The sequence below is a fragment of the Sander vitreus genome, chromosome 15, assembly GCF_031162955.1.
Source record: "Sander vitreus isolate 19-12246 chromosome 15, sanVit1, whole genome shotgun sequence".
NCBI lineage: Eukaryota > Metazoa > Chordata > Actinopteri > Perciformes > Percidae > Sander > Sander vitreus.
In genome coordinates, this window is record NC_135869.1 from 17,120,451 (window position 1) to 17,146,851 (window position 26,401).

Consider the following 26,401-nt stretch of genomic DNA (forward strand, 5'->3'; position numbering starts at 1 on the left):
TTGTTTAAGCTCTTACTCTCACTCAAGTAGCCCAGAATTACCTCTAGTAATTGGATTAGGCTGATTGGTATTTTTAGAGTCCCATACCTGAGGATGTCACACGGGGCAATATGCTCAGCCAGTTTCATACATCTAATAAGACTGGTAGAAAATGTGTCTCCACTCCATACAACATCTTACAAATAAATTTAAGAGAGATATTAGCAATGACAGTTATGTCTTGAATAATACATAACATTAAAGAGTAACTTAAAACCAGGCTAAACAGTGTCCTCACTGGTTTTAAGGTTTAAAAGCTTGTGCTCTGTTGCACCTGTAACCCCCACCCAACAGTGATGTCATGGTGTCCTGCACAATGTATGTATACTTGTGCTTAAAAGGACATACTTCCATAAGTACTTGTGTTTGACATTTGTTTTTGCACTATGCTTTGTACTATTTAGTTTGTCTATTTATCTATCTATCTATCTATCTATCTATCTATCTATCTATCTATCTATCTATCATTGTAGTGAGTGTAAGGTTACTCCTTACCCCACAACACAATGTTACACATTTTATAATAAGTGAAATCCGTTTAACAGACGTGGACATTTTTAGAAATCTATATTTAAAAAAAAAAGATCAACCCACTGGCTATAGCATCTTCCCGTCTTCCTGTTCAGTTCAGTTCCATGCTAATATTTGTCATTTTCAAAACATTTTGCACATTGTCGTGGTCGCTGTCCAAGGTCCTGATCCTGGAACCCCCGGGGAGTCTGGAGCTGTCCAAAGTACCCGCTGTCGGTCATATTTTTAGAGTGATGACCAGGTACTATTTATTACGGCCGACGGAATGTGCTGCTATGCTGCTGATATCAAATGACATATCACTACAGTTGCGATATGGCTGTTCTATCAGGGTTGCTGCCGAGTTCTAGACTGGAGTGAAGTCAAACTCAACAGACTATCCGTAATTTCCTGCCTCGCTTGCCGTAGGAAACACTGTGAAAAAAACAAACTGTGGACACGATGGTAGTCAGTTAGCCTGCTAGCCATTACAAGGCTATTTATTATTATGGCAAAATGTTCGGTAATAAGTCATAATCTGTCTGTTGATGAAGGAGAATGTGGAGGGGATGTTGCTAAATAATGGGAAACGTTTTTGGGAGAAAGAGTAGACCATCGCGTGTAACGGAGCAAGACAAAGCCATTTTGGTGAGCTGATAGCGGCTGTAGCAGCAGATTAGTCCCGATACATTAACACAAGGCTACTGTTAGCTGGCTGCAAAGCGTCCTAGGCAACATGGATTAATGTTAGCCGATGTGTTAAGCATTGGATTTTACGGTAATTCAGCGTTAGACACTTCCTTCTTTAGTCCTTTGTTGGGTGTGTCTGACATCTGTGTCTGTGTGCTGTGATGAAGTCTAACACTAAGTGATAAATAGAACCCCCCTGTACATTGCAATGCAGTACAACACAGTCATAAATAGGTTGGGCCAACCTATTAATATATCTGATTTTTCCCAGCAATTGAAGCAGCAGAGAGATAAGCTAAAGCAGTACCGAAAGAGAATCACCCTACAACTGGAGAAAGAGCGACTTCTGGCAAAGCAGTTGCTAAAAGATGGCAGGAAAGAGTAAGCATGAAAAAGATAATCTACCATTTTCAGTTCAGATGTGAACCAATATCTATAAGTCCATCATGCAGTCACATCACCGTACAAGCAAGCAACATTAAAAAAAGATAATGTTGTTAGTTAAAAATGATAAATATGATTGCAGCTTTAAAAACCTTAACTGCCAGAAAATACTGTATTTTTTATTTATTTGTTGTGTCCATAGTGCATGGTAAGATCACTCTAGGTAGGTTTTTAATTCAAAAACTGCACTACATGCATTACATGAGAACATGCAAATATTAACATTAAAATATGAATTCCTGATTTGCAGACCCCTGACCCCCTCTGTTTTTTTATTTTTATTTGTTATTGCAGAAAAGCACTGCTGCTTCTTAAGAAAAAAAGATATCAGGATCAGCTACTAGACAAGACTGACAATCTGATTTCAAACCTGGAGCGCATGGTAAGTTTTGTGAGATTACACTATTTGATGTCCTTACATTTTAAGTCGACACAGCTCATGGGTGTATCAGGGTTATACTTTATGCATTTGTTTTAAAGAGCAAGTAGAAAGGTTTAATGTTATGAAATATTAAAATAAAAAAGTCTACTTACTCATTTTCTGTGTATCAATTGTCTGCAAAATCCAAGCCAAACCCGAGCTGCAAAAAGTGTGTACAGAACGATAAGTGATAAAGATAGGGTTTATGAATTAATTTATGAGTTGCAGAGAAGGGGTAATAATAAATAAGTGTATTCTTCTTCCTACTCCTTTTCAAACGTGAGATTTAATTTGTGTTTATGAGAATTTATTTATTAAGTTTGTGTAGAGGTGTATTGTTCATTTAATTTTATTGCTATTTTGTTTTTATCTTCTTCTTTTTTACAGGTGTGAAATACATTATAAACAAAACAAACAAACAAATAGGTGCTCTAATTTAATGTAGTTAGGATTTATTGATATTGAAATGCCATATGTAACATAATGAGCCACTATGTAAGTACGAATTAAAGCAGCATACTTTTTTTGAGCATCTATAAGTATTTGCAACTAGGTTGCTTTTTGTTTGTTTGTCCTGTGTGTCTGTAGTCGTGCAATTTAATGTTTTTCCATGCTCATATTTGTCAACAGGTTCAAGATATTGAGTTCATGCAAATTGAGATGAAAGTCATTGAGGGGCTTAAGGCTGGCAATGATTGCCTGGAGAGTATGCACCAGGTAGATATGCTTTCATGTTTCTTTCCCGCCGTTTGTGTTTAGAAATATACCTTTCACATCCATGATAATAATTCCCCCTTAAGGTGTAGATATGTGAATGTATACTTCAACAATGTCAGTTTCCACTGATAATAGGCATACTTTATTGAATGTGATCCTTGGGTAAGGATTGAGCAGCGGAGAAGGCGTGTGGTTTGTGTTAGCATAGCTGGTGCACATTGTTTGAAGATTAAGGGATTAAGAAGCAAAGCCTTGACTACAGTGGTGTGACTGCTGCACATCCTTGGATACAGTGTACGGATCTTACTCAGGAAATTCACAAGCCAGCCAGAATGTGTGGAAAACACTTTCCAAAACCCTTTTCTTCTGTAATATGGGCTTCCTTTTCTTGTTTGGGACAGATCATGTCAATTGAAGATGTGGAGAGAATCCTGGATGAGACCCAGGAATCAATTGAATATCAAAGGGTAAATGTCTGCTTGATGTCAGTCAAGCACACCTTTACATTGTTTTTGTTCTATTTTGACTAGTAGCCTAACTACTTTAATAATTTCTTCATTCTCTACATTTTTCATATTACAAGATGTTTAGAGGGTGCATAATGCTTAAATTAACTTTCCTAGACGTTATATGGATAACTGTCCATGTTTATAGTAAATAAAAGAAAAATGTAGCTGTCACTGTTCTGTCAGCTAACACTTTTTTTGCTCCTGCAGCAAATAGATGAAATCCTGGCTGGAGCCCTGACGCAGGAGGACGATGACGCTGTTTTAGCAGAGCTGGAAGCTATCACTCAGGTGGGTGTTGTGCTGCATGTTTAACCTTTATTAACACAGATAATGTTTGCCTGACCACGCATGCTCTTTCCCTGTAACACCCCACTTCACATTTCTAGATACACACACTGAGGCCTGGTGTAACTACAGGCTTCAGCTGTTTGCCACTTACTGTAGTGCTTCCACTGGAGCTGGGCTGTTGTTAAATCTGTAATTCAGATTCGAGGCAAGTGTGGCTTTCATACACAAACTGCATATTGGTATTTTGACCAGATTTGTACAATATTTTTTTTCTCTCTCGCTCTCTCTCTCTCTCTCGCTCTCTCTCGCTCTCTCTCTCTCGGGGAGAGGAAAGTTAGAAGCCACAATATTTGTGTATAATTATTTGTATGTAATAATAGGCTGTATAATTGAAGCAGTTGTGTATATGAATTTGGTTGATTCCTATGATTAAAACCTCAGCAGGTTTTTCTTCTTATGTGATCTAATTATTGTTTCAAATGACACACACTCTCGAGCCTATCAAACTACACAAATTATTATGTTTCACACTTGAATACAGACAGATTATATATCTAGACAGAGCATTCTAAGTAATATAAGTTTGACAAAAAGGCAGCATATTCCTTTTAGCAGTTTATCTACAAATGTTTTGGATGAACCATCAAACAAGTTTGGATTACATATCTTGCCTCTACTTACGTATGTGACTTAAAATACAACATTTGAACATGTGCTCAGTGGTATCACTGTGGTGCATTATGAAGCTTGCATTGTCAAACTGTCAACTTTTTAGGAACTAAAAGCATGTTTTCAGCTTGGCAAAATAATATGTTTGTGCTTTTCTAGTTGGTCAGGGTGACCCTTATTGTTACAACTTGTATTGTTACACTGTCCCTTCGCCTGAAACAGGGAGAAGATGTAGCACTTCCAGAGGTCCCCAGTGAGCCAATACCAGAGGTCCCAGAGGCAGCTAAAGCTGAACCAGGTACGTTTTTTAAAATTTCACATCACAAAGCATTCCTCACACACTTGATATATTTGCAGGGTTTCCGCTGGGTCTTAAAAAGTCTAAATTTTAGGCCTTAAAAAGTCTTAAATATGCTGAAGTATTGTGTTCTAGGTCTTAAATAATTTTAAACAGGTCTTAATTTTCCTATGTCCATGTAACGCTACCTCTAATGCTCTCTGAAATACTTTTTTTTATTCTGTGGTGTTGTAGTTCTTCCTTTCAATAGTCCAAATATAATTCCAAACTGTATATGTACCGATTATTATCACCCAGTGTCGCTTTTATTCAATTTGAATACATTTATTGCAAGTAGGTTTGTGACTCTGCATTTTATGTCGTTAAATAGGGCTTAAATTGCATTCATAAAGGTCTTGAAGTCTTAAATTGGACTTGGTAAAACCTGCAGAAACCCTGATTTGTAAAGCAATTGATGTCAGACTGATCATATTTGCTTTTACTTTGACTTTCTTTTTTAGAGAGGAGAGAAGCAAAGAACAAGCCAGACAGAGAGATGCTGGCAGCCTAACAGAGTAAAGGTGTGGTTGGGAGTAGACTGTCTTTGTACTGATGGGCACTCTGTTCATTTCAGTATTCCATCCTCAATCGTTAGTAGGTAAAGGTGGGACCTGCAGACATCAGTGCATCTTCACACATTTTACAGGAACAGCACTGGGTCTGCATTCTGGTTCACTGCTCCCCTGAAGCATCTACATAAAGGAAGTGAAATGTTCTATTTCTCTGTGTCTGACTTGGATTAGCAAAGCCGTGACACATTTTAACAGTTCTGGTGTAACAGAATGAAAGGACAAATTTTTAGATGTTTTCCACATTCATTTCAGTTGTTTTCCATAATAAATTGAGCTGTGGCAACAAATATGTTTTCTTGGCTTTTCTTACAGAAACATATATTTTTAACAGTTTTAAACCAATTAAGGCTCTATGGCTTTATTGTCATTGAATATCATAGTATGTTGTTCACATGTTTAGCGTGTGTATCATGTTTTCTCCAGAAGGGGGCACTCCTTGTTTTTTTTTTTACTCAACAGTATACAAAACAGGTGTGCTCATTCACACCTCATCTGTGAAGTGTGTGTGGTTCTTGACAGAAAGTAGAAAGCTCATGTTGCTGATATGTGGGAGATGTTTAGACAAGAAAGCCAGTATAGTATTTACAATCCTACACTAAGTGGGCACTTAGACTCTAATTGGCATGTACAATGAAACTAACACAAATTATCCACTGTGAGAAAAACATCACCTATGGTGCTACTGAAAACAGTCAGTATGACTACGTACGTACGCAGTGCAATTGTATACATAACATTTTGTTTTGTAAGCGGAAAGAAAGCAACCTTCATAGGGACAACTGGACTGCATATCATGTTGTAGCTTGCTCAGATGAGAGTAGCAGTGTGCTCAAAAGCTTTAATGGACAGAGCCAGAAAAGATCAAAATGCACCACGCTGGTATGGACATGGTACACTGGGGGGCAAGATACAAACTAAATCTGTCTTTTATGTCTTTTTGGCTGGACTGGTTTCATGTAGAGCAGCCATTTTTTGTCCAAATGATCCTTGAGGAATAAACAAACAGGTTTGATTTGCTCCTTTGCTCTGAAGACAAAATGGCAGGGTCTCTATAGTTAATCACCTCTTGTAGCGTTTACCTATAAATGGATGTCAATATTAGAACTGTCTTTTTAGCTTATAACACACACTAGAAGTGGCAATATAAATAGACAAATATATAATAAATGAATATTGTATGTAAACTTTTGTAAATTTGCCTCTGTATCTTATAGGTAAATAATATTATTGATGGAGCTTAATTGAAATACAGAAATATGGGGGGGTTGGGTTGCACCAAATGTGCACAAGGTGGTGCTGCATTCTCATGCTGTAGGAAATATTGGATTTAGGGTTTGAGCGAAGTGAACAACTGAAACATCATTATGATTATTACGTTATTTAATGCTAGCCTTTATTTTCACCTGTTGTTATAAATGTTATGCCACAGGATTTAGTTTTTTGTAATAAGCTAGCAATAAATTAGTATAGCCTATTCCAGAAAATCTCCTGTCCAGCCTAGCACTTGTGGACCGTGTTTTTTTTTTAGTTATAAGTATATGATATTTTATATGACATGTTACATGTTAGAGTGTCCTTTTTGTTGTTTCATTGTATTTCTGACTTTATTTCTGAACGCTTCTAATGCGCTTGTGAGACTGCGAAAAATACTAAGCTGTCGAGGAGTCAGTGAAGGCAGCAGCGGGCTGTCAGCTGTGGAGAGGGAAGGTGTGTTTAGTTGGAGTGGGGTTTCGGGAGCGCTGTATCGTTTCACTCTCGCTGGCGCGCTGCCTCGCCTTTTGTTTGATCAAACTCGTGTATTTACCCGTTCCCCCATTTTACGCGGATACACGTTTGAAGGAAAAAACCGTTTATGGTCCTGGCTGAAGACTTCACGATGTCTCGCACCGACGAGGTTCACCGTTTGACGGAAAATGTCTATAAGGTAAGGTGTAACTAATGAATAAAGTTTTGAGGTGCATATGATAATATGATTTCGGCTGTGTTCCACCATGAATCAGACTTATTGTTTATTGCCCAAGACGCATTCAGAGACTGCGTTTTATTCTTCGATAATCTCTTTAGGGAGAGGCGCAGTCGCTCATCTTGTTGATTTTTTTTTAAATTAGCTTAGTTGACCGAAATTGTTTTCTTCCACCTCCACATAGTCCTGCTCGACTCCAGGTTTAATAAGTAGTAGTAGCTAGGCAACACCTCTCAGCTAAAGTTGCCCCCGTGCTTACAAAATCAAAGTCACTCACTCACTCAGTCTTTTCCTACATGTAGGCCTATTGTATTCCTAAAACCCTGCTCTGATAGTAGTGTAGGCTATTGCTAAGATACTAGTGGATTTTTATAGCCTAGGTTTAATGCCGAAATGGGGACATGTTGCATTCCAGAAGTCAGTGTTTGACGGGCAAAGAAGGTTGGGCTTATCTGTTGCAACAAGTAAACATTTGCCCCAGAGCTGAACATTCAAACCTGTTCTGCCTAAAAACCTGCGTGAACTAAGCCTCAGTACTGGGAGGAAAAAAAAGATTCTCAGTAAAGAAAGAATAGGATGGATTGGGGTGCTGCAGCCAGGATTATTTTTTATCATTTTATCTATGAAATGGCAGAAAACGGTAAAACAAAATGTATATCACAATTTCTCAGATCCTAAAATGTCTTCAATTATTCCAACCAGCAGACCAAACCCAAAATGCATTAAATAATAATAATAATAATAATTTATACTTTATTGATCCCCAGGGGGGATGCAGCTAATGTGTTAAAGCAACATTATGTAACTTTTTAACCATAAAATAACACCTTAAAAATAATTTTGATCTGACTTGTAATATGGAAAAAGAGTGCCTCTGTCATTTCCACTGCATGCCCCCAACAACTGCATGTTGTTTAGAGGTGGAAAAAATAATCAAAAATCATATGTATCAATATTTTTTTGGTGACAATTTTTAAAATGGATTATTTTCCCTAGAATCAATATTTTTTTTATTTATTTTATTACCAATGATTCACCTAAATGTTTCTTTTTATATGGTACCGCTGACGGCGACTACATCATATCCGTTTCCAGCAAAACAGACCGAAAGCAGAAAATGCAAAAAATACATGTTATGTACTTCTTTACAAATGAAACAAATGTCAGACTGACTGACGTGATGGGCATTCTTCTTAGAAAACAATTAGTTTTTAGAAGTGTGGCATGATATTTTCTCTAGAAGTGTATTAGTCTATCAACTTTCAACTTTTGTTTTTGTTAAAGAAGGAAAGGAAAACCGCAATACTCGATACAATCAAATCGCAATACTTCTAAAATCACAATAAATGAAAATCGCAATACAAATAGAATTGTCCCCTATATTTCGTGAAAGAATTGAATCGGGACAAAAGCATATCATCCTATCCCTAATGTTGTCGCACTATGTAACTTTGTTGGGCGGGTACGATCGGTACGATCCCGATCACCCGAGAGAAGTGCTGTACCACTTTACGGTACTATCACTGATTTTGGTGAAACTTGATCTTATGTAGAAAATTGCTTTTGATGTCCTCCCGCTGCTCTGCCTCGACTCGGCGGTTACAGAATTTCCTGATGGACAGAAAGCTTAACTTGTTGCTAAAGTAACGTTAATGCTAACTGTAATGGAATCCGATTTGTTTAGGTCATATCCCCTGACCAATCGGCTATTCTAACCTCAATCAATTGGGCTGCTCCGTAGGGCAGGTCTTGCCTAGAACTGCAGTGGCATCCATAAAAACTTGGATAGCTGCTGTCAGCTAGTTAGCTCAGCTAGCCTTGCTGAGCTCGGAGCAACCAGCTGAGTGGTGTTTACACCGCTAGCACTGGAGCTTTGGACCGCTGGGAGGGCCAGGGAGAAATGGATGCCAGAACTGGAACAGGTGTTGTGCAGAAAAACGACTGCCTGCCGAAATAGGGACCCAACGTGAAGGCCCAAGAACATATTTTTTTCAGCACAACATACAAAGTTATGGACAGGCTGGTTTTTGATCATAAGTAATTTAATCATAACAAATGCACATGTAACGCTACAGCTGTCTATGGTTACATCTCAGGTCCTTAATCTTCCGTTCCTCGCGTCTTAGTCCGTCCTACCTAGGAAGCATGGGAGAGACGCCAGGAAATTGTGCAAGGAGAGAGGAAACGAGGAAATGTGTTTTTAGAGGGATGAGCCATCCTTTCCTCTGAAGTGTCACGTGAATTCATCAGCTGTTTGGGAGGAGTTGGCAACTGCTTCCGGGAAGGCTGCTCTTGTGTATCCTCGCTCATAGCTCCTCAGAGATCCCTTCTTGATCCTCGCTCCTCGGGGCAGGAATAAGATCTTTGTGTCGGCCTTCACGAACCAGAACGACTTCCAGGTTCAGGCGAGGAGATATCAAATAAGAGACTTGGGAACCACCCACAATTTACTACAGCTGTGTATGAATGAATTACACTCTAAAACTGTAGGGGCGCCAAATTGCAATAAAATTAAAAGTTTTGCAGTGTTGCTCTAATGTGGGGATTTGTCATTTATTAACTAACAATACTTGATACATGACTCACACGTTGAATATGAAAGTTGTTGCTGATTAACTGTTTGTGGAACAGCTAATTCATTCGACAAATCATTTCAGCAATATGTAATGCATTCAACAAACTTAGTCCAGTATCTTTGTTTCAGAGTTGCAGGCACCTACTGAAGGAATGTTAACAAAACTTGATGTTATGAGGGCTCCAAACCTGTCTTGTGATAATTAGAGCTCACGGATACTTAGGGAGGTGTCTTTCCATGTATTCCTAGTCATTGTTTACACACAATTACCCTTAAAGGTATACTATGCAGTTTACATTTTTTGTCAAACAGCTACCCCTAGAGTCGCTGTGGAGTACTTGTATTTAACGTTACTGTCGTAAATACCACTCACGCAGAGCCGTTTCTGCACCAAGGGGGTAAGCGTCTGTCAACAACCCGTAGATCCTATGGCGCCATTTTGATGCTAACAAGCACTCACCCGCCGTTAGCATTCCATTGACTGCCATTCATTTTGACGTCACTTTGACAGCGAATAACTTTACATCTGAAGCGTTTAACCCTTGTTTTGTCTTCCCGTCAACCTTGGAAAAAAACACTTTTTTTTGCTTTTTCCAACGTTTTAAAATTGTTAAATTTTTCTTCTACACATTTTCAGCGCTTATTTCTACGTCCCATATTTTCTGATTTTAAAACAAAAATTGAAAACGGGTCAATGTGACCCGAAGTCAACACAAGACTTTATTTGTCCATTGTTTATTTCTGAAGAAACGCAACAATGTATAAAAGGCTCAATTACCTTGTACCTCACGTTATGGCTCCGTAGCAGACGTTTTTGTAAAAATAGGCTAACGATTGTGTCATAACCACGCAACTTACTGTCGCATAGTAGAGGAATTACCGTATAGTACAGGAGAAACTCGCAGGCAGTTTCGACTTACATTAGCTGTTTAAGTTTAATTACTAATGTTAACTAGCATTTTAGTTAGCAATAATTAGCCTGTGCCTATGTTATCTCCTTACATATACCTACGCTCTCCGTCTCTGCAAGATTGGGAATGATTGAGATTTCTCTTGGCACAGCTACCAGAAGACTTACAACTTTCAGACAGGTTGCTCACGTCACATTTGTCGTCTCTCTCAGTTGGAGGCTGCGCAGTAACGCTCAGCGCTCACCGGAAAAGTGCTTCTAATATCCTTCACTGGTCTCCGTCCAGAGCAACGGGATCAGTTGGTCCAGTTTATATACTCTATATCTACTCTATGCTGTGCACTCACAGCCTGATCCCCTCCCCCCTGTAGGACTGGTCTTATTATCAACAATGGATGAATCAACAACTTAAAAACTGAAATACAACAAGCAAGCGCAACCGCATACAACATGGAACGCAAGTTTACTTGACATGTTGATAAAATGTCGGGAGTACAGTCTTTAAGTTGGCCTTATTAAAGTCTCCTGCGATTATGTGAATACCGTCAGGGTGGGCCCGCTGCTGTTCGTTTATGGTGTTCAGCAGGAGAGAGAGCGTCGTGTTTACATTGACTTCGGGTGGAATATACACAGCCGGTATGATCACTACTGTTAGCTCTCTCGGTAGAAAAAAAGGGCGGCATCTTACAGACATGTACTCGAGGTCAAGGGGAACAGTGTTTATCTATAATTGTCCCATTATTACACCAGTTCTCATGCACGTACATACAGAGCCCTCTGTAGATTTTGGCGGGGCGCCATATCCCAAACCTGCATTGCTGGTTTGGCCAGCGGCGTTCCCCCCCCCTGCGTTGCTATCGGGATGATTCAACCTACTACAAGTTTGTTTACCATCGAAATGACTTCGAAGCGGTTATATTAAGGTACATATCTTGCATAGTGTGCCTTTAAAAGGTACTCTACTTTTAACTGCCCCTGCGCCCTAAGCCAGCTGTAGTACCCCTAACAGAAGACCAAGAATTGGTAGAGGGTAGCTGCTCATTCTCCAGGGAATAGACATATATCAGAAAGGAGGTCAGATGAGCAGAGAGTACTGACTGACTGGTGCTTCTTTTAGAGCCAACAAGGGAAGCAAATGTTTCAGGTGGCTATTTCTGTCCTGAATTGGTCACACAACCCACAGTGTATCCTTTTCACTGTGAATTGTACGCCATGCTCTGTCTGGGTTTGTCCAAGTGTTTACACCCACTAATGTGGGATAATCGACAGACACATTGTAGGTGTCTAGATCCCGAACCCTTGGAGGGGGAAAGGTCCCTTCATACAGTAGATGGTATTGCTCATTCAAGCACAAGCCCAGCAGTGGGGCTCTTTCTCTGGGATGAAAGCACCCGTCAGAGTCCTGACAGCCAGAAACGCTGATGGGTTGCGGAGTGGAGAGACAGTGTGGAAGAGTCCTTCTTCCACACTGGGGATCTGATCTCATGGCAAAAGCTAGGAGGTCGCAGAGAGTGTCATCTATAACCTAGTCACTGCTTATTTGGCACTCCTTGTGCTTTCTTCAGCAACCTCGCTGCAGTTTAAAAGCAGGTTTATTTAGTGTGCTTTAATATTTAAAGAGATGGGTTCAATTTGACTCCCACCACATCTCTGTGATGAAGATGCATCAGTCACAGTATACTCCATGTTTTTAGCTGTCTATACCCTCATATCCCCACTTGGTTTAATTTAAAATGTTGCTGTTTTGTTAAAGGGGTAGGTGGTAATCGGCATCTGTTGCTATTAGTTCAGATGCAAAATGACACGTCTCAGATTAAAGTGCAGACTGTCAACTTTGGGAGCTGCAAGGCTTGTTGCATAAGTATTCAAATTTAATTAAAAAGTACTTATGCAAGTTGTTGAAAAGATGCAAAATGTATCAAAAATCTATAAGTACACTGGAAATGTACCTGAGTTCATCTCGTAATTATTTGCAGCACAGACAGCAGCAGGGCACAATGATTGGATATTTCTTAATATAGTGTAAGACTAGGCCTAAATGTTGAAAAATAAATGTTCACAGTTATACCTTTGACCTTTTGTAGCTTTGTACTGTTTTATAATGCAATTGCTAATTGTTTGCACTGATAATTAAAAATGGAGACAGTCAGGGAACAAATGGGACTTGCACAACACTGGCTGTCCACTATAACCCTTCCCATTTCTCTCCACGTACGATACATATTTGAAAGCCTCTGTAGACAGTAATTTTGTTTGTCTTCTTTGTATGCATGCAGGCCTCTTCTGAGGAAGAGGAGATTTAAAAACATACGGTGGCTGCAAAGTCATTGCAACAAAGCAGCTGGGCAGATACTGAGTAATCGCAGGGGAGGAGAGGGGGGGGTAACTGCACTGCTGTGACTCATGTTAGCCCAGTTGAGTGTGTGTGTTTAACAGGGCTGGGACTTTAAGCACGGTGAGGGCGAGACTGGAGATTCAGCATCTCACTGCAAGCGTTGCTCTTTTGGTAAAGGCCAGAGGCACTCCTTAGTTTTTTGCACGACTTTATCTCATTCTTAATCAACATGGGAGTCAACCCTGTAAAACCCAGCAATCTCAGTGTGATCCTTGGTGACTCCCTTCCATTCTCCTCTCTCACATAGACGGGAAGTTAAAGACGTGGCATCTAGTCATTCCCGCGCTGACTGAGTGAGACAGATACTTAAGGTGTGTGTGCACCGCAGTCATCTCCACCGGCTGGCCTTGTTGCTCGGTGTCTGAAAGAGGTGGTGCCCCGGGTCAAGCCTCTTAAATTGTCGGTGGATGAAGCCTGAGTGCCGACCTGGCTTTGGGGGTGGGGTCGGGGGGAGAGGAGGACACACTGAAGTGAACAAACGGATTAATCAGACTAGATGCTGAAGAAGAATAGGACTATGTGTAATATCAGTCAATAATGAAACCTTTTTAACAGCTATCATGATTTCCACAGTTAACTTTTATCCTAAAGGTTGTGAAAGGTTGCATGGAAGTGATGCGGTTGAGCACACCCTTTTAGCACAATATAACTAGTAATGTATTATTCAGAGGCTTTGTCATAGGAAGTGTTGTGTTTTCTTTGCCCAATACATGGGGCACATATTTTGAACACACCCTGGCTAGGTAAGGGAAGAGAAGGGTGTGTCTTGTCTCTACCAGCCCTCAGGACAACTCTCATTTTCCCATGCAGCACCACTCCCTAATTGTCAACACAGCCTGGAAAACAGCGGATGCCATTTTCACAAAAGGCAGTTATGAGGAAGGGACATTTGTTGTTTGACGTAAACTGGATCAAGCGCGATACTCAATACTCTGGTTAAAGGATCTTCATTGTGTTATGAGTGTGATAAGGCTGCAGTAAAACCCTGATCTGAAATGCAGTTTTTCTGCCTAAAAGACATCCTGTTATGTAATATGTTTCTCTCCCAGTTTCAATATTGTCGTGACGTTCACTACACTTGAATGAATGATATTCTGATAATGGTAAGAGGACCACAGTTTCACCACAATCTCATGTGGGAGATCTGAACAGGTGGTCTCTTAGCAACAACGTGCCATTATTCTTATGTGTTTCTGTCATATTTGTGCTAAAAAAGACAGTTGCAGTTGGTGAAGGGCTGGAGAAGGCGAGTGAGAGGGAGGAAAAGCGATGGATTCGGTTTCAGATGGAGATAAAAGGGAGATCTTGAACCTGTTGTAATTGATAAAAAGTGCTTCATAAAAAGCCCATAAGGGGTCCAGTGTAAACCAGCCCTGCCGTGTATATACAGTGCTGTGTGGTCTTGCATGAAGAAGTCGCCTGAATGATGACGCTATCCATCACTTAATTTACCTTTGTTCTTCTAGCAGTACAGTATATCACATCAGATGCCACTTGACTTATAATATGCAATTTAATGGAGTTTAAAATGACTTTCAGCTCCTGAACGTCTGCCTCCAGAATATAGTGTTTCAACAAGTTTATGTCTGCTGGTGCCAGGGGCCTTGAAAAGATTGCATTATGCACTGCAGAGAATATCATAACATTCATTGCCTGTGGAACAGCAGATTTGTTCCCTGTGCCTTTGACTGCGATGCAGAGAGAGGACTATTGCTCCACACACCCACCTTCTCTGCACGTCTGGGGGCGGATGGTTTAGAGACATTCTCTCTTTTCTTTTACTCACCACTGCTTTTTCAAGGACAGAGACTTGAGATGCTCAGTGCTAAATCCGAGGATACACTGTATTGCAGTACTGCAAAGAAGCTTCATGGCCAAATTGACAAAAGGTTGATTTTGAAGTCACCTTGTTGACATGGCTATCATAATATTACTTATCTGTTACAAAAACATACATAGGAAACATCTTTGCTGTATAGAAAGCCTTAAAATGCTTTATTGTGGGGGTGGAAGCGAGAAGGAAAAATAGAGGAGACGTTCCACATCCTTGTTGAACTAGTCCCTAATTACTGTGGAGGGTGAAGCTGTAATTACATGGACTGAAAGAGACACACAGAAGCAAAGACTTTCAGTTAGTACTGTGGCAGTGGACAATGGCCTTACATTTATGGGTCATTGGCTACAGTTAACATGCCTGTGGCTAGTGTTACACCCACTAGGCTAAGCTAGGCAACCAGTGTTTTTCTGAGACCCAGACCAGTCATACTATTGTACAGAAAGTAGGGAATTCGGCTTGCATACCCACATGGTTTAAATGTTCTTTTTGGTGGGGACATTTAAACACAGTGAAACTTTGCCACTGGGATGTAAAGTGACTAATGCAACAGACACTGTCACTGTTATGGCATTTAACTGTACTTTCAGTTTATTTATTCAAATGCATTTACACCTCCTATATGCCTATCCCCTGTACAAAGCTCTCTGAGATGCATCAGCATGAAATAAGACGGACGACAGTGAAAAAATAGGGCCACCTCCATGTCACATTCAAAAAGATGTGCACTGTGGGACACTTGTAGGAGATGTACATGTGTTTTGAGTTTGTTAAGCACTAGATGACTTTATTTAGGGCTGTGTTCAAATCAGAATGTTGCAAGGAGGAGGTCAGCAGGGGAACCCTCACACAATACATCCTTATTGCATAAACACCCTCCCTAAAAGCTTCAAAGCTGACATGCAAAATGTGAATTTGCTGATTTCCTCTTCATCTAACCAGTGTAGTAACCCATACTGAAAAAAGTTTGTCATTGCACAATGTGTTGTTTTCTTTCATTTGATGGTCATCTAGACAAACAACAATATCTGTGGTTTATTACCTTCCTGCTTTTGAGCTGAGTCTTTCCCAATTGATTAGAACATTTTGAGGGATTTAAGAGTAATGCATTTATTTCCTCCTCCAAAATGAATGGGTGTATTGCTGGTCAAAGAACTAAAGCTAGCAAATAAGTCTGGGTCTCGGTTGCTGTGGTAACCAAAGTGCGTGCGTGCGTGTGTGTGTGTCCTGTCAGGAGTCGAAGTTCAAGTGGCTTGAGTGCAGTAGAACCCACCTACAGTAATGCCTGTGAGTCAGACATAAACCACAGATACTTTCATTACCAACAGTAACTATTTTACTATGCCTCTCTGTGAATGTGCTTGCATCTAAAGCCAGTGTAGCAAAATTGGACTGGATTACAAAAATAGGGATAGTCATCACCAAATCCAGCTGTAAAAGATGTAGCCTGACCTATTGTATATAGGTTTTAATTAAATGTGTTCACTTGTGCTGATCATAAGGTCTGTTAACACAAGGATGATATACCTAGTACGGATTGTTTCTAGGGCAGCAATAACAATTCTTTTTTGTATTTATTCATATCCCATTTATTTTCTCGATTAAATTGATTAATTGTTCTGTCTATAAAGTCTTAGATATTCAGTTTAGTATTATATACACATACAACAAAAAAGCATTCAATATTTACATTTGTGAAGCTGAAACCAGCAAATGTTTAGCATTTTTGCCTGAAAACCTGCTAACACGATTAATCAATTATCAAAATTGTTGCAGATTACTTTTATCTTGATCAACTATTGTTGCAGCTCTAATTGTTTCCATAGTTTGCTGCATTTCGGAAGCACACTAACCTGTGAAAATTGTGTATAAAATATGTTATCACCACCGTAAATTCTGTTAGTTGAGGCAAAAAATGTAAATGAGGGGTGGGGGTGTGGGGGTCACACTGACTGCAGATGACAAAGCAAACAAACAGTAAATAGTTGGTCTCTGGTGAGCAAATGATTTGTTGTGCAAAGGCAGCAGGAGACACTGCAGTTCGACGGTGGAGCCAGGACAAATAACCTGTATATGAGAGGTGACTTGGTTTTTCCTCCGCCACCTGAGACCCCTTGTAGACGACGCTGGGGTCTTAAGCCTCATGTCTGATCTGAATCTGACAAAATTGTGCCAAATCCTTGGAAAAAGGCTCTTTATAATATACCTGATGATAAACTAACATTTACCAAAGTGTAAGGAATACTTTTTTTTTTTTTTTCCAAGGTGGGAGGCAACGTGACTAAGCATTTCACTTCCACATGACGTGGCATGCCTTGTTTTTCATGTATTGTCGCCTTTGAGAAAGTTTACAGATACAGCACAGTACACTTGGTAAGCTGATATTTGCCTTTTGCACTGCAAGTTAATGAAACAATTATTAGAAATAATAAGCATGTACATTTGTCCTCTACTGTACTTTGTAGCTTTCACATGCCAGGCAGTCCCGATAGCATGGCGTGTTTGCATGGCAGAGAAAGGAAAGAGCCTGGGACCTGTCAGAGGACACATGTTAGTAAGATCTGATTCAAGATGTTGAAGTGTTGATGTTGAGTTTCCTTGGTTAGTGACATAAGTAACGTTGAACCATAATTGGATAAACAGAATCTCCTACCGTTACATTTATGTTCACATTTGCAAAAACATCATAATTACACAAGGTGCAAAATAACAATTATTTGATGCCAAGATGATTTTTTTTCACTTTTTTTTAAAAAATACTTTATTGCAATGTTCTTTCATCCATTGTACATTTCCTTTTTATACATGTAGAAAGATATTATCTAATAAATAATAACTGCAAAATGCCAAAACAAAACCAAATAAAAACAATAGAAAAATAAAATAAAAATGAACTGACAGTGGAGTGCTTATATACTGGTCTTGGTTCTCTTCAAGATTCTGCTGGATCATGTGTTTCAATGTGACTTCTGTGGCTATAACCCATAAGTGGATCCCTGCAACTAATTTAAGTTAGCTGTAATAACTAAATAATTGCGTGCTTGAGGTGGGCAAAGAGCTCACTGGAGGCCAGCTTCTCATTTTCTCTCATCTCACATTCTCTGACCCTCAGAACCCCCCCAATCCCAATACAAAACTAGGATAACACCATTGGGCGTTGTTTTCAAATACACTGCAAAATAAAAAAAAATTAAAAAAAACTTGAAGGTCCTATCAATCTGACATGTGAGCATTGCCCATTTTATTTAGTTAGTGTTTGCATGATGTCAGCAACATTATTATTGCTAACATAAAAGCAAGTGCTGAACCTGTCAGTGTTTGCTGCATCAATAAAGAATTGCCTGACACGTACAGAATTTAAAAGAACGTCTTTGGATCCCCATCCGTGATGGACAGGACTGCTGTTGTGCATATACTCTGTGCACTTCTATAACAAAAGAACATGAGCAATGTTCTCAAACTGTACAGAGTCTTCTCTCAGCTCACAATGTTGAGAGGTTTTCTCTTAATACAACTCGGAAAGGACACACATTCACGTGGTATTCTTGGATTTGATGTTTGCCCTGGCTTCTACTGAAAGCACATGCTGTGCCTACTGCAGTATTAGTAAGGCTTCAGGTATGCAAGAAGGGCAAACTTATTCTTGGCATCTACTCAAAGTGAATCTGAAATTAACATGTGACAGTGTGTGTTTTTCTGTATGGATGTGTGTACTTTAGAACGTTTTCGAACCTGTCTTTTAACTGTAATGCTGTAAGAAGTTAGCGGTGTTCCCTTTACTAGTACAGTTAGTTCTGCAGTTATTATTAGACTTGTTGTACTCCACATCCCCTGCTGTGTGGTCCCCTCGATAACTCATGAAAATGCCACTGTATTGCAGGGAACTGTTGTTTATCTATAAAAGGTTTAACAGAAACGATGCCACGATGCCTTATGAGGAAATGTGAGAAGTCCAAACATTGACTTTGAGTTTATGTTTTAGCATGAACTTTAAATTAAATTGGCATTCTTCTGGCGAATTGTAATAAGATTTGTGTGGAATGCAACCTCTTACAAGTGTCTCTTGTCTTTCCAATACTGCATACAAGTCTGACATTCTCATTCAGGGGGAATAGTTTAAAAATGTGAACAATTCATGATGAGCTATGACCAGCTTTGGTACCAAAAGAACTCACTCGTGAGGATGACAAAAATAAACGACTGTAAAGTTTGATCCAGACTGGCTCTGGACAAAATCCCCTCACATTCTTTTTCTTTTTCGGTAAACCTAAAAGTTTAAAAAACATACAAAGTTTATCGCACACTATATATGCAGTGATACATTTATAGTTCAATATATAATGAATAACTTCTACAAACAGTTTCTGAGAGCTTTCCTATGCTCTCTTACCTTTAATGCCACATTTAGATACAAATTACAGAAAACTAACTGTCCCTGTTATGTAGTTTCCATTGCTAATATTGTTCCTACATGTACATTTTCTAATTCTGATATTTCCGGCATGCTCCTAAAGGCAGCATGATGTATTCTTTGACAGGCTGATCTAAATACAATGACGGCAACCAAAGTATGTTTGAGATTAGATGTTGAGGTTAAGACCCCAACCACAGACAAGTATTTGTATGGAGTACGCTAGCCAGTCTAAGGGATCTGTCGGAGGCATATTTTTTGCCAAGAAATTGAAATCGACTGACCTACACAGTGCAGTAGATGCAGAGCAATAACATCCATACCCACAGCTTCCCCCGAAGCAAACCTAAGTGGCATTGATTTTAACTGTAGTTAATTGTAGTTCTTTTTGTGCACGTTTGCATATTTGCAAAGTTCATTTTTTGAAGTGTGAAATGGACAAAAAATAGAAAAGTGTTTACCTAGCTTTTACCCTGGCTTGCTGTGGTTATTTCACTAAACATTACACAAGTAATGATGCTAGCTTTATCCATTAGCTTCACATTATGATATCAAAACGTGATAAGGCACAATTAACAGTTTTCTCTTTTAGACATTATGTCCAAGCATACTTTAGCCTGTTAGCATTGGCAACACAGGGTTTCCCCCCAGGAAACGACTTAGCCGAGGTGGTTAGGCACCCAGATCCTGACGTGTCTCTTCCTGCTCTGTCCTTGTTCCAGTTGAGTCAACCAGACAGGAGATTTCACAGTAACCTGACTATTTTCTCTTGGCACAGTAATTTAGTTTATGCTTAAGGTCTCAGCTGTCATCCAGCTGATTGAGACCCATCATAAACTCTCACTGCTCCTTATTAGGAAAGAACAGACTAACTCTACGGTTGTCATGAGTCCATCCCCACATTATCCTCTTTTCTTTACATTCCTCCGTGATTGCATCATTAGGCTCGGCTGCCTTTGCAGCCTGTCACTACATGACGTGCCCCTACAGTTCTCACAAATACAGTAATTGGTGGCTACAGTCCTCATCTGATCTTGGGCATTTTCAGGCCCACGGCTGGTTGCCGTGTAGAAGAGGGAATGAGGAGGAAGGAGCGTGGGGAAGGCGTGAAGGAACAGATGATGATGATGATGGCATCCTGGCGTCTGATTGTGTGTGATTTCCCCCTGGTTCTAATCAGCTGGTGTAACTTTAAAATTACCCTTTGCATGTCATTATTGTGTTTGTGTGACAGAACAGAATGAGCAGAGAGCGATATCCCAATAGTTGAATCGATAGTCTGTTTTATACTTTGAGTCAATGAAAAGCGTTAAATACAAATTAAATGTATTATTATTATTATTATACGCATGACCTTGTTTGCTACTTCCATGCCGAGAAAGCAGAACTTCATTTTGATCCTGCTTTTTTCTTTTATCTGCAGCCTTTATGCTCCTGAGTTCTCCATATACTTCCTGTCTCATCATGCAGCACAAATTGGTGTCAAACTGATTTGATATTCCATCCTCACAATTTTCTACTCAATCACTTTTTGCTTGATCTCTCTCTCTTCCTCTCTTCATGTCGCACAACTTCAAGTGCCTACTGGCCCCATTTCCCAATTAGCTGCCACATTTAGGGTAACAATGTAGTACAAGAGAACTGGGATGACAAATTTAGCAATGGGAAGAGATGAAGAAAGAAACTACCTCTCTTTTTTCTTTTTCACTTCCCCTTAGCTGCATGTCGCTGCAATTGATGTCTCTTATATAAAAGTAATATCCATGGCTAATCATCTAATTCTTAAGTGTGTGTGTGTGTGTGTGTGTGTGTGTGTATATGTGTGTGTGTGTGTGTGGGGCGGCCAGACCTGTGTCGGCTACCTTTGGCCTCCTCAGTGGGAGAGTGTGCCGTAATGATGCTGCACAGGGCTTTGCTTTATGTAATCCTCCCACTAGTTTGAAACACCACCACTCTTTATTATAAAGCCTTGTATTAATGTAGGAGTGTGCACGAGTACACTGATGCATTAGTGTGTGTGTGTGATTTGCACACATTCATGTAACCGCATGCACTATAGATCAGAATGAGGCAGATCAAAGAAACATTTACGTATAAACACTTCCTTTTGCAGGAAAGGGCTCTTCCCAGAGGCAGAGAGAGCATGGATACAACCGTTTTCTAAGAGCGCTGTGTGTTTGAAGATGGGATTCTCCCCAATTATGCTCTTATTCTTCTAGTATATTAGACTAACAGAGCCAGATGGTAAATAAAGAGAGCTGATTTAAACACATTGCTATGAGAGCAGTGTATAATGCTCATTCCGCCGTCTCTTCATTGTAGCTTTGGAATGAGTGTAAGTAAAACAATACGCTGATACGGTGCCCTCTGTAAAAAGCAATCAGCTTTGAATTCAAGCGTCTCAGCAGCATTAATATGCTCTGTTTTTTTTCTTTTTCTTTCTGAGTTCAGCCTCTTTTTGCTTACTCTTGTTTCTCGTTTACGTTTTTTGCCTCAACTAACAGAATTTACGGTGGTGAACATATTTTATACACAATTTTCACAGGTTAGTGTGCTTCCGAAATGCAGCAAACTATGGAAACAATTAGAGCTGCAACAATAGTTGATAAAAGTAATCTGCAACAATTTTGATAATTGATTAATCGTGTTAGCAGGTTTTCAGGCAAAAATGCTAAACATTTGCTGGTTTCAGCTTCGCAAATGTAAATATTGAATGCTTTTTTGTTGTATGTGTATATAATACTAAACTGAATATCTAAGACTTTATAGACAGAACAATTAATCAATTTAATTGAGAAAATAAATGGGATATGAATAAATACAAAAAAGAATTGTTATTGCTGCCCTAGAAACAATCCGTACTAATAGGTATATCATCCTTGTGTTAACAGACCTTATGATCAGCACAAGTGAACACATTTAATTAAAACCTATATACAATAGGTCAGGCTACATCTTTTACAGCTGGATTTGGTGATGACTATCCCTATTTTTGTAATCCAGTCCAATTTTGCTACACTGGCTTTAGATGCAAGCACATTCACAGAGAGGCATAGTAAAATAGTTACTGTTGGTAATGAAAGTATCTGTGGTTTATGTCTGACTCATAGGCATTACTGTAGGTGGGTTCTACTGCACTCAAGCCACTTGAACTTCGACTCCTGACAGGACACACACACACACACACACACACATACCGTCATATCCAAATTTTAGCTCTCATTAATAACAATAGACAGACAGAAAGTTGAAGGCAAAAGCAAAAATGCTGAGGTCTGACTGAAGATAAGAGGCGTATGATTTTCAGGATGAGCTGCCGGGGTTGTTTCAGGTTGACACTTGTGGCACCTTGCCATATTATTCTGCCACATTGTGGATCCAGGCAAGAAGTAGATTATTAAGTGCTCTCCTGCAGTATTGATGGCTTGTGTAGGGACTGCTGCTGCAGCAGTGTTGTGGTTGTCTCTCTGTCCCCTGGCTGTTCCTGACTAGCTGACTCGGGACCGGCTAATTGGAGGAAGCACTGGAGGAAGGAGGAGAGGCAGAGGAAACAATGATGGTGGGAGATGTCAGGCATCATGCATTCTCTGCATTCACACAAACTCTGCCCGCAGTGTACTATGATACTGTATCTGTACAGTTACGCAGCATATTGCTGCTGCCATGACAAAAAAAATCTGCTCCATTTGTTGTTAAAATTAGATTGTTTCTCATTATAAAATACTTGCATTATATAAAGATATATAATGTTATAGCAGGGATTCTAAGTCTAGATGCTGAAGAATTATGGCCAACCGCATCATATAGAATATTGATCTGGAGAATCTACAATGAATGTCATAATGAGCCTTTGTGTCCATCATCTAATGATCTAAGGGGACTACATGCATCCCTTTCAGTGCAAATTTCACAGTCACTTCTTAGTCCACAAGTATCTCTCATACTCCTCCGCCACCATCAACCCCAGCCTCTCCCGCATCGGCCCACCTGGACTATTTCTCACCATAAGAGGGCAGGATGTGGGTGGAGGAAACCTTCATCCATACCTGCCCTCATTAACATTCAAGACAACCATTTTATGTGTCCAAAGATTCTGTCGATGGCTGGTTTGCTCTGTGCGAGATTTTGTGCAGCTGAAGGTTTGTGTATTTCAGAGAGAGAGAGAGAGGGAGAGAGTGCGAGAGAGAATGAATAAAGCAAGCCCGGTGTAGGTCTTCCTTCCCTGCCCTTGACTCCGCTCTCCTGATAAATGAAACCTCCACCTCCCATTTATCTCTTGTTTTCTCTTTCAGACCATCATGGAGCAGTTCAACCCCTGCTTACGGAACTTTGTTGCCATGGGGAAGAACTATGAGAAGGCCCTTGCCAGTAAGTCCTTTTTTTTTCTCGTTTATTTTCTCCATGCTCCCTGTTCGCTGCAGGTTTAGGCACACTGCCAAGCCAGCACTCGCTCTGTCTTTCTCATACTCTCTCCATGTATATATCTACCTTTATTTTTGTCTTGCTAAAATAGACAATATTTCAATATGTTAAATGGGCAGGCCTTATCATGCATTGCACAGCCTCTGACACGGCTTGTATAGTAGAGACTACTAGAACACAAAAGGCCTCTAATCTGATGCAGAAGTGAGGATAGCTCTCTGTCAGCAGTCAAATTCACAAAGAAAAACGTATGGGTATACTGTATGTTTATCCCGAAGACTTTGCTCCTGTCCCCTGACACACACAATAACTAATTCTGGCCTTGGTGTAGGTAGGAGACAGACTGGTAGGGACTCGCTGAGCCATTAAAGACCCACTTTGCAGGATTGGCTCAACCCAAGGGACTAAGAGGCTCTGATTTACGGGGGCAGGGGATGGGAGGAGACACTTCCACCCATATGGTGCTGCTATCACTGAAATTTGTCAACACCAGAAATGCCAAAAGGGCATGGGTAGGCCTGCTAGAACTGGATATGGACACGTTCCAGGTTTTCCAACACAGCAGTGAGTCGCTAAATCTCACAGCGTTTGGTAAGTGTAAAAGCAACAGATGCGTACAACTGAGTGACTCCAACTGCCTACCAAACACAGCCTGGAACTTATTATGAATGTGTCCCGGGCCTCAGCATGATGAGGACGATGTAGGTACAGGAAATGGTTGTTGTCCTGATTAAAGGATGTGTGGTTCTTCCTCCTTCTCTAGAGTGAAGTATAAGTGATGTATCTGTAGCTCTGAGATGAGCACCTCCCCTACCAAGTGTTTGTCTGCCTTGCAATCAGAGATCCTGTAATCCTCTCCGTCTGTCTCTGTGAGCCCCTCGCCACACATTTCATTAGACACAAGTAAAGTATCCGTATAGATCCAGCTTATCTACTCAGCCACACTTCAGCTGCACACAGACACACACAGACACACACACATACATACATAGTCTGTTGCTTGGAGATCACTTTGAAAATATGCCGTACCCCCCATCACACTTGCTAACTTGCATGTGCAGACACACACACACACACACACACACACACACACACACACAATCACACACACACTTTCCACATCAAGGCAAGCAGGGGGTCTGTTTGGCATAATGAAGATAAATCAGTTGTGATGCTCTTGAGGCTCAGTTCTCAGGTGTTTCCCCAGCAAGAGAGAGGAAGGAGGAAACACGCACCGTCTTCTGCCGTTGACTCAGCTTTAATTGGGATTAGCATTAGCATATGTCCCTCAGCCTCAGAGCAGAGCTGCGAGGCTTCCAGCCTGGGAGACTTCCTCTATTGCAGGGCTGCATCTGTCTGCTTGAATTAGGCAGCCCCTGCCAGGCTATTGTTGTAAATGTGTCTCTCACCTGGCAGCTGTCTGCAGGCACAGGGCCCATCTGTCACCTGGACCGCTGTTGAATTCACCTCTAAAAGCAGCAGCCATTATTCACTGGAGATGGGCCGATTGGCAGGCTGTATAGCAGTCGAGCAGAAATCACTGGAAGCGTACTCTGCCCTATGTGACCTTTTCTTGGCCAGCACGGCAGGAGTTGGAATGGTAGGGACTAAGGTGGATATTGATCTGAGCAACCCGGAGTACTATTGATCTTTATTTAGTCAGTGAGAGAGAAGAGGAGATATGGCTGCTGATTAGGATTAACCTCACTAATTGTTTTTGTGTATCCTGAAGATCTAGAGCAGAGGTCAAGCATTTTGTGTGTACATGAGTAGGTGTGTGTGCACAAATCTGCACATCTGTGCATACGTGTGACAACTTGTTCTAGTGACCCTTAGTGTAAAAACGGATTATTTAAGCAATAACCTTTCATCAATGCTAGAGGGAAAGACTCCTTTCACACAACCCCTCCCTCGAAAAGTCAACCTGCAGTGTCAGGTACAATACAGCATCCAGTTTTGCAAAGGGACACCCCAGCAGGTCAATGTCTTGTCTAAACAGTTGTATGAGCCTAAATCCAATTATTTCATTCAACTTTTATTTCTACTAATGAAATCATGAGGGGCAGCCCTCATTAGGATAATACGGATGCAAAAGAAAGTACAATTATGTAAAGCAATTACACATAGAAGTTTGCAGGTTTAAATCCAGATTTCTAAATTGTCCAAAAAGCACAAGTGAGTTGATTTTAAGGAAGTGTTGTAATTTGTTCCAGGAGTCAGGTGCACTAAAGTTAAAAGCAGCTTTTCCAAGTTCAGACCGAGCTTGTGGAAGATGAAGCAAAAGTCAGCAGAGCAAGTCTGAAAATGTCCCTCTGAGTGTCAGAGATGTTCTGTGAGGTAGCATGGTAGTTTTCCAACAAGAGCCTCATAGATAAAGAGATACCAGTGAGTAGCACGTCTCTCTTGGAGAGAAGACCACCCAACACTTTCATAGAAAATACAATGATGTGTACCATAGACATGACGGGTCATAAATCTCAAGACAGAGTGATAGACTGAGTCTAGAGATTTCAGAGTTGAAGAGGATACATGTCTATAAATCACATCTCCATAGTCCAAGACCGACATGAAAACTTGGCAAAGATGCTTTTATTTCTGTAGAAATAGCCAACTTTTTGCGTGAGTCGGTACACAAGATTATACATCCATCCTCTAATCAACATTCTCTCATGTCACTGTGTCACCCTGCTGTCCG

General features: G+C 40.3%; 2 protein-coding genes across 4 annotated transcripts in view; both read left to right on the forward strand.

Annotated features, from left to right (window-relative positions):
- Positions 1-986: 986 nt before the first annotated feature.
- On the forward strand, positions 987-5,477 carry LOC144530006 (charged multivesicular body protein 6-like). The gene is made up of 8 exons (XM_078269406.1): positions 987-1,197; positions 1,511-1,620; positions 1,978-2,065; positions 2,735-2,821; positions 3,223-3,288; positions 3,538-3,618; positions 4,510-4,585; positions 5,086-5,477. The coding sequence occupies exons 1-8, from the start codon at positions 1,132-1,134 to the stop codon at positions 5,133-5,135; spliced, it is 624 nt and encodes a 207-aa protein (XP_078125532.1). The 5' UTR covers positions 987-1,131; the 3' UTR covers positions 5,136-5,477.
- A 1,410-nt stretch (positions 5,478-6,887) lies between these two features.
- LOC144530820 (BAR/IMD domain-containing adapter protein 2-like) overlaps positions 6,888-26,401 on the forward strand; it is a 56,392-nt gene continuing 36,878 nt past the window's right edge. For all 3 annotated transcript variants that reach the window (XM_078270580.1, XM_078270579.1, XM_078270582.1), the window contains exons 1-2: positions 6,888-7,120; positions 23,577-23,652. In XM_078270580.1, coding sequence (XP_078126706.1) covers positions 7,049-7,120; positions 23,577-23,652 — 148 coding nt within the window. In that variant the 5' untranslated portion in view covers positions 6,888-7,048. The remainder of the gene's footprint in view (positions 7,121-23,576; positions 23,653-26,401) is intronic.

Excerpts from the sequence above, each read along its gene's own strand:
- LOC144530006 (XM_078269406.1), top strand. The coding sequence starts at position 1,132 with ATGGGAAACGTTTTTGGGAGAAAGAGTAGACCATCGCGTGTAACGGAG. Across the intron at positions 1,621-1,977 it reads CTAAAAGATGGCAGGAAAGA|AAAAGCACTGCTGCTTCTTA; the intron begins GTAAGCATGAAA and ends TTGTTATTGCAG. Across the intron at positions 4,586-5,085 it reads GGCAGCTAAAGCTGAACCAG|AGAGGAGAGAAGCAAAGAAC; the intron begins GTACGTTTTTTA and ends TTTCTTTTTTAG.